The sequence below is a fragment of the Microtus oregoni genome, unplaced genomic scaffold, assembly GCF_018167655.1.
Source record: "Microtus oregoni isolate MIOR12 unplaced genomic scaffold, Mior012 000044F_ref0000062, whole genome shotgun sequence".
Classification (NCBI taxonomy): domain Eukaryota; kingdom Metazoa; phylum Chordata; class Mammalia; order Rodentia; family Cricetidae; genus Microtus; species Microtus oregoni.
In genome coordinates, this window is record NW_024543218.1 from 18,532,486 (window position 1) to 18,550,249 (window position 17,764).

Consider the following 17,764-nt stretch of genomic DNA (forward strand, 5'->3'; position numbering starts at 1 on the left):
AATCAATGTAAAACCTTTGAAATAGTCATTTCTTTCAAAAAGCTAGTACAGGGCTTTCAAAGTGGCTCACTAGGCAAAGGCTCTTCCCAAGTCCAACACCAAGGCTCAACCCTGGGGCCTACACGGTGCAGGGGCTGAGGGGCTCCCTCCTGAAAGCTGTCCTCTGACCTCTACACGCATGCTGGGGCACATGCTTACACACACACATGCTGAGGCACATGCTTACACATACATGCATTCTGGGGCACTTGCTTACACAGCTCCATCTATACACAAAAATGAATAGTTTTACTTTTTGAACAAAAGCTAGAACATGGCAATGTTTTATACGCGTACATACATGACATTTTCAGACACCAGGAAGTCATATGCATATAAACTCCAGCTCCGGGTGCACACACCACATCAGAGAGAAAAGGAAGGCTGGGCATGCTCACCCCTTAGGAGCAGCTTCAGTGAAAACAAACGGGAAAGAGTGGAGCCAGAGAGGTGGTGCACCTAAGAGCACCGGCTGTTTTCTCAGAGGACTGTAATTCCAGTTCCTGAGATCTATACCCTCTTCGGCCTCAGGCACCAGGCACACACACGGTTTATAGCCATACAGGCAGACGGAATACCATACAGAGTAAACAAATAAATGTCAAGCTCCTATCTCCACAGCAATCACACTATGAAAAGGTGACATCATCCCTTAACGAGTATGTATGCCTCTCAGTCATAACGAGGACTCACGCCATTCACAGGAGGAAGAAAACACGAGATAAAGTGAGTGAATGACCAGCCAGTCTCGAAAGGACAAACAGCACATGCGTGTGGCTCCTGGGTCTCACACATGAAGCTGAGACGTCCAGGTGGCATGGAAGGAGAATAAAGCTGATGGCAGGGGGAGAGGCAGGAACGGGGTAAGCACAGAGTGGTATGTCCTCTATACAATACACTTAGACAATGGGAAGAAAGAGAAGCATAAAGACCACCTTTGGTGTAATCAGAAGATACTTTAACTATAACTTGGAATATAAAGCATAAAACAACAACAACAACAAAAAGTAAAATGGTAGATGCTTTGGTGAACAGGACAGAGACCCGATGACAATCTTGTTTGCAGCACCGGGGTTTGTGTACACCAGGTAAGCACTCTACCACAACCCCAACTTGATGAGGACAATCTTACACACCATAAAAAGGGCTGGAAATGGGAGGCAGTGGGCAAAGAGGGCAGAACACCCACATATTCCTAAGGAAAACAGGTAAATTCTCTAGAATAGCTCCAGGCCCAGGAGTTCCCACAGAGAAAAGGGAGGGCTTGAGATGAAAGCAAGGAAACTGAGTTTATCAAACAGCTAGCAAGATCTGTGGCTTTCTTCTCCCCTGCTCACCAGAACCCAGACACCTGTATCTGTGCTGCACAAGAGACTGGGCTTCTAGGGGCAGAATATGAAGTCACAAACGGGAGAGACGGATCCAAGTAAGGCTGGTGGCCTTTTAGGAAGAAACCACTGCGTTCCACTGTGCCTGAGAAAGGCCCGTGGGTACACAGTGCTGGGAAGGACACACCTGCAGGCAGGGAGCGGCCCTTCAGAACCCTGATCTCAGGCTCCCAGCGTCCTGCAAGCTAGGCCACCTCGTCTAGGTGAGGAAGCCATTCTGCCCAGCATCTGGCACAAAAGAAACAGAAATGAAGTTTAGTCTGAAGAAGCAGAGTGCTTAATCCAGAAAACACCAGAGCAGATAAAACAGGAGCTGGGTGAGTAAGCCCTGCGCATTTGTGCTCAGGGGCTTTTGATGAATCTTGGTAACTTTCTCTAAATTGAAAGAACTGCTAAAAATAAGACAGACTTGAGGGCAGCCTCCAAATAAATGAGACCAAAACAAACAGGAAAAAAAGATTAGTACAACCAAAGCAAGGCAGGAAACAGAACATTTCAAAGAAACTATAATTAGCTTCCTTGAAGAAATAACAGAGATGCTAAGCCCGGTCGGTTTTAAAGAAAGGTATTACAATACAGGAAGAAAAACACAAGGCTTACACTCTTCTTTTTCTTTAAAGCTGAAATTGTAAAACTCAGTGAAAGAGCTGGCACACCCCGAAACAGAGCGGACAACTGCAGCACCAGAGGGGACAACAGGGCTCATCTGCAGACTTTCCAGGGCAGGCGGTCTGAGAAAATCCTCAACAGTCCAGTGTGGGGGGAAATCAAACCCAAATAAACTACAGTTTCTACATATTCCTCACAGTACTGCTAGTAGAAAAAATGAGACTATGAGAGTAACCTACCAAAAAAAGGAACAAAACAAACAGCAAGGAAAGAACCTGGGGCGTCGTCAGTGAGCTCAAGGCCCAGGGCAGACAGCTTATGCACAGGCCTTTAAGAGGAAGCGACCGGACGAAATCAGGAAGAAGGGACAGAAGGGATTGTCGTTTACATGGAAAATTATATGAAGAAGCATGTTAGAGAAGAAGCTGCTGGAGGGTACAGGAAGACTTCACTAGAAGACGGAGGTGGAGGCGGGGGGGGGGGGTACAATAGGTCACCCCCAAACACAACCTTAGCGGACTATCACCTCTCAGAAGAGTGGGACTGGGAAGGTGGCTCAGTGGGCAGGCAGCTGGCTGCTCCTCATGAGGACGTGAGTGTGACTGTTACCCCAGCACTGGGGGACAGGCAGGGACCCACAGAGCACTCTGGCCTGTCAGCTTAGCCACAGACAAGCTTTCTGGTTTGGTGAGAGATGCTATCTCAAGGCAGTGAGGTAGAGAGCAATAGAAAACACCCGAATCCCTCGTCTGGCCTCTGTACGAGCATGCAGCACACATAAACCCCAGGCTGCACATACACCCAGCGACACAGACACAGACAGAAAACAGTCCATCGCTGGGGCGTGTGAAAGCGCATGGCACCCTCAGCACACCGTCGTTCCGGCACACCGTTTTTACTTTTTTTTTTTTTAAAAAGGACAGGTAGTCCAGGCTGGTCTAAGACCATAAATCCTCTGGCTCCCTCTCAAATGCTCGGATTAAAGGCATGCACCATCATGCCTATTTCTATACTTTTCAATTCAAATGTCACTTGGTGTTAAAGAAAACTTTAGTAGTTCATGTGGTTATTTTGTAATTTTAAAAATTCAGTCCGATATAGAGCAGTGATGGTGCACACCTTTAATCCAGCACTCGGGAGTCAGAGGCAGGTGGATCTCAGGAGGAAGAGGACAGTTGTTCTAAAGCCTGCCTGAACTGCACAACACTATGTAAGCCCTGAAGCCTGTGCACAGCTACAGCCCATCAGACCCTTGGAGACGACAGGCACACACCATGTCAGCTCTGTGCGCAAGGCGCCTACATTAGGGCCCTCCTGGCTTGAAAGGCGGGTTAGGACCGACCCACCTTTAATTCACGGTAGGGTTAGGAAAATTAATAGCCATGCTTCAGACTCAGCAACTATTAAATGTTGTCTCAGATTGTTTCAAATACACATTTACTTTATCTGAATGCTTCTGTTAGGTAAATGAAGCTAAGATCTAGCCGGGTGTGATGGCCCAGACACAAGATGTAGTGGCTCACACCTGAATCCCAGCATTAACTGGGCTGAAGCCAGCCTGTTTATTCTACATGGTAGTTAGCCAGCCAGAGCTACAAACAACACAACAAACAAAAACAAATAAACAACAAAGAAACAGTTCTAAATATGTTTGAAACCGTATGTAAACACAGCAGTGAAGGTTAATACAGGTGCAGAACTGAGATCTAGTTTTTTCTCTTTTTGTTTTGGTTTTGTTTTTTTTGAGACAGGGTTTCTCTGTGTAGCCCTGGCTGTCCTGGAACTCGGGCTGAAGACCAGGCCTCGAATTCAGAGATCTGCCTGCCTCTTCCACCTCCACCCCCTCCCAGTGCTGGGATTAAGGTCATGTGCCATCACTGCCCGGCAAGATCTATTTTTCTCAAACGTCTTTATACCTAATTTCTGGTACTTAGTCTGTTAAGTCAATGTGTTGTATGTAAACAAGGGGTTTCTGAACTAGTACCGCCAACTTAGAGATTCATTTAAAGAGTATATCCGTCAAACAACAATCACTTATTCATTCACTAAGATTTGTATAAAACGCACAGAAAATAAACACTGCCTATACTTGCAACAATCTATGAAACAAATATATCTAAAAATCTTGTTACTTTGTTATCACTTTTTTTTGTTAAAGCAGAACCTAGATGCAGTCAAATTCAAACCCTAGAGTGCACCAAAATACTGAAAAGCTATCTTTTGCTTTGATTTTAATTCCCCCCCCCAAAAGTGCTGCTTCTAGCCAAAAAAAATAAATTATTTAAAGTTAATAGTTAACAAGTAGTGGCCCCACCTTTAATTCTAACAGATAGATCTCTGACTTCAAGGCTAGCCTGGTCTACAAAGTGAATTCCAGGATAGCCAAGGCTACACAGACAAGCCCTGTCTCAAAAAAACAAAAACAGAAAGAAAGAGAGAGAAGAGAGAGACACAGAGGAAGAGAAAACAATTACCATCTACTCATTATCCCACACGGGTCATGGGAAAATATCTTTCCCACCTCTTAACTTAAACACTGTCATTGCTTATACTTAAAAGTAACAGGTAGCCCACAACAGAAGGGGTTTAGGTTCGGGGGTTACTACATTTCTTTGGAGGGGCACACTTATTGTCACAGAAGACCTGGAGGTTAGAGGACACCTTGTGGGAAGCTGGTTCCCTCCATCCTCTGGGTCCTGGGGACTGAACCCAGATTGTCATGCTACATGGCAAATGCCCAAACCACCGCAACAGTCCCCAAAAGGGTTTTAAACGTCATTTAAGACAGTCACTTCACCATTATGGTCATATATATATATATATATGTAGACTACACATGTATGCTGTTATAAGCCAATATCATTTCTTAAAACGCTTATTTCCTCTCATCATTCGAATACTCCAACAATGGGGTTAATTTCTGCAGCGATTAGTAAGAAGCAAACGGGAAGTTTACACAAGCAAGACCAAACTGCGTACGGATGGACTCTGAAGCACTTTATAACTTACTTTTTATTTAGCCACTGCGACACAGACGTTTAAAACACTTAACCACCTAAAACTCCAGAGCAGAAGGAAATAAATGTCATCCTCAAATTGAGCCTTCCTGAAGCAACACTCTCGAAAACTGGAACCGCATTACAGGGTTTCACTGGGACCAGGAACACAGGTCCACTCGCTTGGCTCGGATGCAGAAATGTACATGGGTCGCATGCATGCCTTTAAATGATGAATATATTCTATTCAGATAATTTTTTCAAGATCTAAGCTACCATTAGATCAGCAAGGCTAAAACTGCTTGGCATTTCACTTGCGCTGCAAAACAAAACAGCACTTCCAAACACTGTGCGACAATGACAATGTATATTTCTGTAACCTCGTGATCTCATAAAGATCTAGTTTCCGGCTCATCCACTGTGTATTACAGTCAGAGCTCCACACAGCCACAGATAACTAAAGACTCTTTAGGAAACACTGAAAACTATACCAGCTTAAGTTACAAAAGCATACTGGAAAATGACATTTAAGAAAACTAACTGCCCATTTCTTACGCAGTCACTTGACTTGGCCATTAAAAAAAAAAAAAGTCAAGGCATCTGATTTTATCATTTGCTGCAGGAGGGAGAAAGAATACGGCTGAATGCTCCTGAAGGGTAGTATTTAAGACGAGACCGCTCTAAACACTTTAAGAACATGAAGCAGTTCGAAAAGTGAAAGGCGGGCACCTCAGAAACCAAACACTCGGTGCCGCGCGCACTACCCCACTTCCCTAATAGGAAAGAAACGTGCTGGTCCTGGACGCTTCTAGCTTCTGCCGGTACACCCACCACGCACGCACTTTCTTTCTCTCTTTTCTTTCTTCTTTTTTTTTCTTTTAATTTTTTTTTTTTACAGGATTTTTCTGGCGTTGGAGGCTGCGTCGCCAATACGAACCCTGCGACCCGTCCGATCTCTAAAGACCTCTCTTCCCCTCTCCGTCCCTAGCCGACTGCGCCCAGGCGGGGAGTCCTCCAGCCCCGTGCACGTCCCGCGGCGCCCTAACCGGGAGTCTCCGCCACCCTCCCTCCCTCCGTGCGGCCCGCGCCCCGGCCGCTCCCCTCCCCCGGCGGCACCCACCTCGCGGCGGCTGCGGCTGCAGCGACGCCGGCCTGGCCTCGCCGTTCTCATCCCGGGCGGCGCCGCCGAGGCCGTGCCTCCGCTTCTCCCGCTCGCGCCGGTCCTTGGGGTCCTTGGGTCTGCGCGGCTTGGCGGCGGCTGAGGCGGCGGCGGCGGCGGCGGAGGAGGAGGAGGAGGAGGAGGGCGGCGCGGCGGGCGGGAGCAGGACGTGCTGGGGCCGCGCGTGCAGCAGCGAGGGGGCGAGCAGCAGCGTGCGCGGCAGCGGCTGCGGCGGGGGAGCTGGGGCCGCGGAGGCCGGCGGGGAGAAGCAGCTCCGGGCGGCGGCCGGGGAGGACGAGGAGGAGGCGGGCGCGAAGCTCCAAGCCGCCGGGCCGCCGTAGCTCGCAGGCTGCCTCCCGCCGCTGCCGTCGCCGTTCACTCTCCGCGGCGCCTTCCGCTCCTCGGTCCGGACCTTCTTGGCGGACGCCGCCCCCGGAGGCTCCCGCGAGGCAGGCTGCAGCTTGCCGAACGCCTCCCTGTCCGAGAGCGCGGCCGCGGCGCCCGGAGCGGGGTTCGGCGGGGCCGCCATCTTGCGCTCCTCTTGTATTTACTCTCGTCCGCTCCCCGGCGCGGGGGCACGGGGCGGGGTCTCCAGGCCGCGGCCGAGCTGCCATTGGGCGCGCTCGACTGAGGGATCCTGGAACTGGCCAATCCAAGGCGCTGACGCGGGCCGTCGGGGCGGGATCAGCGAGCGGGCCTCCGGCGGAGGTCAGAGGGCCTCTCGGTGCGGCCGGTGGCGGAGCTGCCGGGAAGGAGGGCGCGCGGCAGGCGCCCCGGGGAAATCGGGCGTCGCGGGAAGAGCCCCGACGTCTGTCAGGACCGAGGTAGCGCTGCCGTTCGCCCCGGAGACTTTGCCTTACCTACTTGTACCGCTTTCTCTTTCTGCCATGATTGGCTCGGGTCCCTCCTGCCTCTGCACGCTCTGCAAACCGGGATCCGGCGTTGTTTTGGTCGAGAACCCGATTGACCGGAAAGGCTACAAGAGTGCAGAGATGCCTTGTTTTAACTGATGTCGTAAGTGTTAATGCTTTAAAAGAGTTTCTTGCAGAGCCAGAACTTGGATCTCTTTGGAGCGGGAAGATAAAAATCACTTTAAACTGAGCTTCAGTGTTAAAGATTTTAACTTTAATTGTACCTTTAACTCACCGGGAAAAAAAAATTCTGTTAGCGATGTTTATAAATGTTTGAAAAATCAAGTTGGACTTCTATATTTCAGAGTTCGCCAAGCATGTGCTTTGACTTCTATCTCAAATATTCGGAATTAGGGAGGTATGGGTTACAACACCGTGGAAGCCTTAGTCAGGGCGTGCCTCTTAGATCCTGAATGAGTTCAGAATCTCCAAAGGCTGGATGTAAAGATAAGAAGTGATAAATTAGCTCACCAGGGGAAAAATTGTGTGATCCCTACCAACAGTAACTGTTACTTTCTGCAGAGTTTACAGTTACCTCTCAAGAATAGTCTACTGGCTTCAGGAAATTAGAATACTTTGTTATTTTGTTACCTTTGTTTTGGTCTCATCCCCACTGCCTTAGGACTTGGAATTTTTAATGTTGTTTATAAATACATCTTTTAGTTTGTTTGTTTGGTTTGATTTTTTTTGAGTCGTAGTCTCTCTGTGTAGTCTTAGCTATCCTGAAACGTGATGTAGACTAGCCTGGCCTCAAACTCACAGACCCTGCCAGCCTCTGCCATTCCCCACCTGTTCATCCCCCCCCACCCTCTTCCAGCGTCCACCACTATGTCCAGCCTCATTTTTTTTTCCCTTTGGTTTTTAGAACAAGATTGTTGACAAAAAGAATATTTCCTGAAGCAAGACCCAGAAAGACAAATTTCGCATATTTTGTCTGATGTATGAAATCTAGATTTGAATATACATACATACATACGCATATGTATTTCATGTAAAAAAGTAGACAGGGAAACAGAATTAAGGAAATGAGAGGAAGAAAGTTACCTCATGTTCTCACTTATGGGAAACGAATCAGTATATGGTATGAAAGCAGAGAGGGACTACTTGAAGAAAGAGGGGCCATCAACAAAGAGGTGAGAGGGTTGTGGTATGGATATGAGCAAACAAGGCTATATCTACATGTATGGAAATGTCCTAAGGAAACAATGCAAATAAGACAATAAAATAAAGACTGTTTAGTGCTGCAGATTGTCTGATCTGGGCATTCCTAACAGACTCAAGTTCTATGACTAGTATCAGTTGGTCTAGTAATCTTTTTAAGGTTCACTTTTCCATTTTCTCTCTTTAGAAAGCATCTGCTCGTGCGGTGGGGTGATTTCCAGGAAGGAAGTGACTGTTTAATGATCTACTAAATAACATACAACTATATATTTATGCATCTCAGCTATTAAGTATCGAAGTGCATAGTTTCTAGCAGTGAGAGCAAGCGCTGAAGCGTGCTGACTGCGTGTGGTGAGAGATAAGACAGGACCGGAGTCAGCTGCTCACCAGTCTCCTTGCCAGGCCACTTTGCCTGGTGAGACCTCTGTTGTCTCTGTGTTAAGTGAGCAGATTTGACTACATGGTTACTATTAGCCTCTATTTGTCTTCTTCAAGATTTCAAAATCACACTGAAACCATTACAATTAAAATAATTTCTCATCAGACATGGTGATACAGCTCTGTGATCCTAGCATCTGAGAGGTAGAAGCAGGAAGACCAAAAGTTCAACTAAGCACATAGGGAGTTCAAGGCTAACTTTGGCCTCATGAATATCTGGCTAAAAAGCTAAAGTAAAATAAATTTTTAAATATCTTCTCTATTTTTATTGTATGTGTGCCAGTATTTGTCTGCAGGTATATATGTGATCACATACATGCCTGGTACCTATGAAAGCCAGAACAGAACATGGGATTCCCTGGAATTTCTTTAGGATTGATGATTTATTATCTATTATGTGTATCTATTATGTATTATGTATATATGTATTCTGCTTGCATACCAGAACACCAGACCTCATTACAGATGGTTGTGAGCCACCATGTGGTTGCTGGGAATTGAACTCAGGACCTTTGGAAGAGCAGCCACTGCTCTTAACCTCTGAACCATCTCTCCAGCCCCAAGGATTCCCGGGAATGTGAGCCTTACTAGGAAACAAATCCATGGTCTCTGCAAGAGCAATAAGTGCTCTTACCTGTTGACCATGTCTCCAACCCCTAAAATAACTTTTGTAGCTGCTAACCCCAAAGAGAGCGCCTTTTTCTCTGTTGTGTCACGCCGGGGAGTTTGCAGCACTCACCTCACATTTTAATTCAGGAGAATCTGACCTGAAGGCTACAGTGCACTGTGTGCAGTTACTATTTCTTGCCCCATAATATACTACGAGCAGATATATTCCTAAACTTGGTGAATCTGAGCAAAAATATGGTTGTGGATGCTCATGGACCCTTATAAATCAAAATGACAAACTCGTGTAAAATACTGTGGTCGTTTGAATGAGAGTGGTCTCCATAGGCTTGTTGGAGTACTTGGTCCTAGTTAGTGGGACTGTTTGGGAAGGATTAGGAGGTGTGGCTAAGGATCGGATGTGGCCTTGTTAGGATAGGTGTGTCTTTGAGGTTTCAAAAGATCATTCCAGGCTCTGTCTCTCTCTGCCTACGGGGTCAGGACGTAAAGCTCTCAGCTACTGCTCCCGAACCCTGCCTGTCCACTTCCTGTCCTGGTGAGAGTGGACCAGTGCTCTGAAGTTGTAAGCAAGCCCCCAGTTAAATGCTTTCCTTTAAAACCTCTTCATGAAAATCCATAGAACGATAGAACGTGACTGAAACAAATCTGTTCTGCTGCTTTGAACAAAGCGACGTCCACGATGATCTGGAAAGCCAAATTTAAAAGTTTCACGGCCCCGATTGATTCCATTCTTCTGCCCCAACTCTCCACCCGCTATACAAAAAAAGCATACATATTCATGATGTGTTTAAAATAAGTACATACATCGTTTTCCTAAAAATAGTGACATGATCAGCAGCTAAGAGTGCCCTACCATCTGAGCAGTGTGGAAGGTCTGCAGGTTTCTTGACCTCATGGTCTCCTTACCTTTTGCAATAGGAAAAGAGCTGAGTGGGCAGGGACATTGGACCTGGACCTAAAGACAGTACTGTAAAACATGCTTAATTATAACTAAGTCCAAGGATGCTAGCTAGTAAAAGTCTGTCTCTGTATAAACAGCCATTACCTGTCAACTGTATCGTACCTAACAATGCTTAACTGGGGAAGAATTTTTACCACTGTTGTCAGCTCCTCCTGGCGTAGTCTGCTTCTGTGTGTCCACATGTGTATAATATGCGGCCAGAGAGCAGCCTCGGGTGCTGGTCCTTGGCTGACATCTGTCTTTTCTTTTCTTTTTTCTTTTTAGACACGATCTCTAACTGGCCTGGAACTTACCAAGCAGACTTTTTAAAAAAGCAAACCAGGAGGGCCCCATCTGCAACCAGGCCTGTGAATTTTGTTTTGTTTTGTTTTTAAAGGGTTTTATTTGTTTCTCTCTGTGTATGTACTTACGGTGCCCGTGGTATTTGCCTGTATGTGTGTCTGTGTGAGAGTGTTGGATCCTGGTTTTACAGACAGTTGTGAGCTGCCATGTGGGTGCTAGGAATTGAACCCAGGTCCTCTGGAAGAATAGCTGTGTTCTTAACCACTGAGCCGTCCCTCCAGCCCCCATAACCAGCTTCTTAACCACAGTCTTCCTTCCAGTTTGAGTATGTACTTAAGCTTGGGAGGGAGAAAACAGGAAGGCAAAAGAGAGAACTGTAGCCAAAGGCTCGGCCACTGTGTAAAAGCTTCCTCGGTGAGGCAGTAGCAACCACAAAGCAGGAAGCAGACGGTGCAAGGCGGAGTCAGAAGACCCACAGGGAATAAGTAGGAGCCGTTCTTAAATGTCTCTTTGAGAAATTATTTTGCGCTCAGGGTTTTTATATGAAGGGGTGTCATATCATTTTGGTGCCCATTTTAAGGAAGGGAAAGCCTGTTTTCCAGTCAGTCCTGTCAGAAGAGGGGTCACTTGGCAAAGATGGTGAGCACAGCACAATGTATAGTGACCTCAAACCTTCACGTGACAAAGTGTAATGGAAACTGCTTACTCACGGAGCGTCTGGATTTAAGACCCAGCCCTTGCCCAGTTTGTGAACTTGCATCCCCACATCTCCTTCGCTTTAATTGTGAGCAGGGAAACCCTGCCCCCAGCATCATCACGATCAGTTCTGTAGAGTCAGTCCCACTGCCAAAATCTCACTGCCTAGAATGCTGCTTACTGGGCACCTCACCTGTGTCAGGTGGGGTTTCTGCTTGTAATGTCAGTCACTCTGCTAAAATCTCACCACCCTTAGGATGCTGTACCAGGTGGGGTTTCCGCCTCAGCTTAGCTTTAGAATGTTTTCTGTTTTCCAAGACCTTTTTTTTTTTAATAGGGTCTCACTAGTAGACCAGGTGAACCTCGGATTCACAGAAACCTTCCTGCCTCTATCTCCCAGGTGCTGGGTTTACAGGTATATACCACCACACCTGGCTGTTTCAAAGGCCTTTATGAAACAGCTGAAATTTAGAGTGTGTGCTGATGATAAGTCAATTGTCTTTCAATGTATCCTATCTTGCAGCAAAAAAACTGTCAGGGGGGCTGGAGAGATGGCGCAGAGGTTAAGAGCATTGCCTGCTCTTCCAAAGGTCCTGAGTTCAATTCCCAGCAACCACATGGTGGCTCACAACCATCTGTAATGGGGTCTGGTGCCCTCTTCTGGCCTGCAGGCATACACACAGACAGAATATTGTATACATAATAAATAAATAAAATAAACATTTAAAAAAAAAAACTGTCAGGTCCCAAAGAAACCCAGGACAAGTCTCAGTCCCTGTGGCTTCTCCCAGCACTTCTCACCCCTCCCCCTACCCTAAACCTCTCCAGCCCAGGGGCTTCACTGCCCTTCCCCTGTTCCTGATACCTAGATAACTCAGCCATTCTCGCACACACGTGTATGTGTGTGTATGTGTGTGTATGGATGTGTGTATGTATATGTGTGTATGTGTGTATGTATATGTATGTGTGTATGTATATGTGTGTATGTATATGTGTGTATGTGTGTGTATGTATATGTATGTGTGTATGTGTGTGTGTATGTATGTGTATGTGTGAGTATGCATATGTATGTGTGTATGTGTGGTGTGTATGTGTATGTATATGTATGTGTGTATGTATATGTATGTATGTGTATATGTATGTGTATATGTGTATGTATGTGTGAGTATGCATATGTATGTGTGTATGTATATGTATATGTATGTGTGTGTCTCTCCTGTCTCACTGTCCCCTGGCCCTCCACTCATCACCCATTTCAATCCCGACCCTTCCAGATACCTCTGACTGTGCTCTCCCTCAATTCTACAACAAAGCCCTTCTCAACCATACCTAAGAGCGGTGATGTCCTCATTTTTCAAGCATATGCTGGCCTCCAGAAGTGCGGTGTACATGAACATACATTCATACGCAAACAGGGTTGGGAGCAGGGCTTAAAAGACTGACTGGGCATGGTGGTGTGGTACTCACCTTTATTACCAGCACTCGAGAGTCAGGCGGATCTGTGTGAGTTCAAGGCCACCCTCATCTACAGGACAGGATAGTCAGGACCACTTAGAGAAACCCTGTCTCTAGAAGAAAAACAAAGAGTAAAGTGCTCAGAGATCGGGTTCCCAGGACCCATGGAGAGCTGGATGCAGTGGGATGCATCTGTAATCCAGCACCCTTAGGTCCAGACAGAAGGCAGAAACAGGAAAATGCCTCACATCTTGTGGGCCCGTGGAGTCTCATTGGCAGCAGTGAACGGTGAGGGCCAGCACCCAATGTGAGTGTCCTGTGACGTCTACGTGTGCTCGGAGGTACATGGGTGCCCTGCACCATACACACCAAAAACTAACTCAATTAAATAGATACCAGAAACAGTCCTCCTACAAGACCACGTGTTCTAATCCTTTTAAATAACACCACTCAAGTCCGAGATAACTACAGAGCAAAATGCACAAATTTGTATTTTCCATAGAACTTGTAAAATTTCCCCTTCCTAATCTGGGGCACAGTCACACAATACAATCTTTTAGGTTTGTTTTTCATTCATTGGTCTGATTTGGGGACACGCATATGTGGAGGCAAAACACTACCTGAAGAAGCTCCTCTTCTTCCACCATGGGGCCCCCACCAGGCTTTGTTGAGATTTTGTACGCATTTGGTGTGTTGCCTGAACGTATGTCTGTGTAGGGTGTTGAGACCCCTAGAACCGAAGTTACAGTGAATGTGGGTGGCACTGTTCCATGGGTGGAGCATGAACTGTGTTTGAGTGAAGAAAGCTAGCTGAGAGCAAGCATGCTGGTAGCATGCTTCTGTTTCACTCTGCTCTTGATTGTGGATATGACTGAAACTAACTACATGAATCGCTGCTTTGACTTCCCCCAAATAATGGACTATATATTGTAAAGCCAAATAAACTCCTTCCTCCTCCCCTCAGCTGCCTTTTTGTCGGGATGGTTTTAACACAGCAACAGAAATGAAACTAGGACCCTGAAGAAAATCCTTACCGAAGAGGATACACTGGTGGCACACACCTGTGAAAAGACGATTCCTGTGGGAGCTCCTTTGGCCAACAGCCTTTAAGATAGCAGCCCACTTGGGCGTGGTCTCTTATACTACAAATGCAGCTATAAAGCTTGTGCTGGCTCTCTTGCTCCCGGTTCTCACTTCTGGCTGCTAGAGTCTGTTTCTGTTCCCTGTTAGTGCAGAGGATTGTGATTTAGGACAGTGATCTGTGGGTCTCCCCTAAATAAATAACCCTTTATTATACATAATTCTGAACTAGTGTGGGATTATTTTCTATCTTCCATCATCAGATGATATAGCTGAAATGTGTACCAATACAAAGAACAAGATACCACCAAACACCTATTGGTATATCAAAGCCTGGAACTCTGGCTGTACCAAGTGCTGGTACCAACAGAGAGCAACAGGTACTTTGATAGTCTTCTAATAATCCAGAAATCATGCTCCTTGGAATTTATCCAAAGGAGCTGAAAGCTCAGGGTCACACAGAATTTATATATGGATGTTTATGGTAGCTTTACTCATAACTGCTAAACTAGGAACAATGAAGACGTTCTTGGATACATAAACTGTGATGTAGCCAGCCAATGGGATGGGTACTCTTCATCACTAAATGGAATAAGAAGGTATCAATCCATGCAAAGACATGAAGTAAGACTAGGTGAAGAATGCTAATGAAAATGCTGGATTTGGCCTGATTTGCTACATAAAGTTCTGGGAAGGGAACTCTGGAGACAGACTATGGGTGATGGGGGTGAGTAGAGGAATGATGTGTTTTAGGGCAGATGAAATACTCTGACGTTATTACAGTGGGTGCATGTCATTGTACCTTTGTCCAAACACAAGACTCTGCTCTGTGATATAAATAATAGGCTCTGGATGTATCAATAGGCTTATCAGTTGTAGCAAATGGAGCACTCCTGGGGGGAGTAGTGTTGATCGAGAGGGCTGTGGACATTTGAGGACAGAGCACAAGTTTTCTACATTCTGCTCAGTTTAGTTTTTGTGAACCTAAAAAGTGTTCTGAAAACTACTGGGGCTGGAGAAATGGCTTAGCAGTTACAAGCACTAGCTGTTCTTCCAGACGACTGGAGCTGAGTCCCCAGCACCCAAGTCTGCTCACACCTGTCTTAGCGGTTACCATGTCTCTGCTCGCACCTGTCTTAGCGGTTACCATGTCTCTGCTCACACCTGTCTTAGTGGTTACCATGTCTCTGCTCACACCTGTCTTTACAGTTACCATGTCTCTGCTCACACCTGTCTTAGTGGTTACCATGTCTCTGCTCACACCTGTCTTAGCGGTTACCATGTCTCTGCTCACACCTGTCTTAGCGGTTACCATGTCTCTGCTCACACCTGTCTTAGCGGTTACCATGTCTCTGCTCACACCTGTCTTAGCGGTTACCATGTCTCTGCTCACACCTGTCTTTACAGTTACCATGTCTCTGCTCACACCTGTCTTAGCAGTTACCATGTCTCTGCTCACACCTGTCTTAGCAGTTACCATGTCTCTGTTCACACCTGTCTTAGCGGTTACCATGTCTCTGCTCACACCTGTCTTTACAGTTTCCTTGTCTCTGCTCACACCTGTCTTTGCAGTTACCATGTCTCTGCTCACACCTGTCTTTACAGTTGCCATGTCTCTGCTCACACCTGTTTTAGCAGTTACCATGTCTCTGTTCACACCTGTCTTTAGAGTTACCATGTCTCTGCTCACACCTGTCTTTACGGTTACCATGTCTCTGTTCACACCTGTCTTAGCAGTTACCATGTCTCTGTTCACACCTGTCTTAGCAGTTACCATGTCTCTGCTCACACCTGTCTTTACAGTTACCATGTCTCTGCTCACACCTGTCTTAGCAGTTACCATGTCTCTGCTCACACCTGTCTTAGCAGTTACCATGTCTCTGTTCACACCTGTCTTTACAGTTACCATGTCTCTTGCTCACACCTGTCTTTACAGTTACCATGTCTCTGCTCACACCTGTCTTTACAGTTACCATGTCTCTGCTCACACCTGTCTTTGCAGTTACCATGTCTCTGCTCACACCTGTCTTAGCGGTTACCATGTCTCTGCTCACACCTGTCTTTGCAGTTACCATGTCTCTGTTCACACCTGTCTTTACAGTTACCATGTCTCTGTTCACACCTGTCTTAGCGGTTACCATGTCTGTTCACACCTGTCTTTGCAGTTACCATGTCTTCTCTCACACTCATCTTTAATTCCAGCTCCAGAGGGTCTAATGCCTTCTGCTAACCCCCAAGGACCTTTAGCATTCTCATACACATACCCAAAACCCCAGACACACATTAAAGAAAAAAAACAGCTCTAGTGGCACATACCTTTAATCCCAGTTCTTGGGAAGTGAGTTCAAGGCCAGTCTGAACTACAAAGCAAACTCCAGGCCAGCAAGGGCTATACAGTGAGACTCTGTCAAGAAAGGAAAGAAGGAAGAAAAATTACCTGGTTCTGCTATCATGACAACAAACAAAATAACGTAGAAGCCGAGTATTGTTCTGTTTCTCCATTCTCTGCATTCTAGGAGTATTTGCATAACTTACAGGGCACTGTGAAGACCTAGTCTTTGGACTGGAAAAATGGCTCAGTGGTTAGGTTCAATACCCAACACCCACAAGACAGCTAACAACACTCTATAACTCTAGTTCCAGGGGATCCAACACTCTCTTCTGTTCTCTGTGGGCACTGCACAAATGTGCAGAGATGTAAGTGTAGACAAAACAACCATACACACATACACAAACTAAAGGTTAAAAGTACACAAAACAACAGGTCACTTATTGCCTTTGATTTCTCTGGTTCTGGTCCTCTCAGCACTCAGTCTTGGTAGACCTGGTACTCCATGGCCCTGAGATACTCCAGAAGATCCAGCTCTCCCATGGCCACACTCTGCCTTTGCAAAATCTGGACCACGTTGACCTCTGCCCTCTTTTTTTTTTCCCCAGCTTTCCTTCCTCCAGAAATAGAATCTCAGTTGTGGGCAGCCTGTGTTGTTCTCTTCAGGTATTTCATTTTGTTTGAGATAATAATTTGATCTGTAATCCACGCTTGAGCTTCTTGGGCATGCCTCCAAATTCTAGGTAGGACTGCAAGTGTATACCCACCCAGCTTCTATTCCCTCTTTTGCAATTTTGAAACAGGATTTCATGAAGCCCAAGCTTCAAATTCACTATGTAGCCACAATACCCTTGACCTTAACCTGTTGTTATTCTGGTCTTCCTGCCTCCACCTTCCAGAAGCTGAGTTTTATAGGCATGTGCCAGTTTGTAAATTGTGCTGGAAATACATACTATGGGCATTCCGACTGTGCTTCTGTCTGTATTAATGGCATTAACCAAGCTTCTTCTGTGCCAAATAATATTAATGGCATTCCGTTACAGTCAGTCTTGAAGCAAAGACACAAACACATCAACACATTTGAAAATTAGAGGAAGGGAGCATTTTTGTTAAAAAAAAAAAAAATCTTTAATTATCCTACCCGAACTTAACCCCATTTGTCTATTTGTACTTTGATGCATTCACTCGATATATTAGGTATAAATTAAATGTGTCCATGCAGAACCACAGCTCTCTTCCTAAAAGGAATAAGAGAGAGTTTATTCTGGAGACACTTTGAGTGCTCACAGTCTGGGAACACAGATTTACCTCACCTCAGTTCCGTATCCCAATGTAAGCAGTTCCATGAAGTTGTATAGAACAGAGAAAGTCATAAATCAAGGTGAGTCTCAAATATACTGTTGGGTCTGTTCTGATGGAACTTCTGCCTCACCCCTGAATGGACAACCCCATCTCTCCCCGCCTCACCCCACCCACTCAGAGAGTCTCTGAGCAAAGGAAAGGAGCCAGAAGCCCAGTTCCACATTCTTGGAGGTTACTGTGGCTTCCTTCCCTGACGCCGCCAGTCACCCAAATCCCCATATAAGCTCTCAGCTTTTGACCAAACTTGGGCACAAACCCAGCTTCCTGTGGA

General features: G+C 46.1%; 1 protein-coding gene across 1 annotated transcript in view; it reads right to left on the minus strand.

The window, feature by feature from the left end:
- The window catches only part of LOC121434732 (lysine-specific demethylase RSBN1L-like), a 52,810-nt gene extending 46,061 nt beyond the window's left edge, over positions 1-6,749 (minus strand). Inside the window, exon 1 of the mRNA XM_041633660.1 lies at positions 6,153-6,749. Coding sequence (XP_041489594.1) covers positions 6,153-6,720 — 568 coding nt within the window. The 5' untranslated portion in view covers positions 6,721-6,749. The remainder of the gene's footprint in view (positions 1-6,152) is intronic.
- Between the last annotated feature and the right edge of the window lie 11,015 nt (positions 6,750-17,764).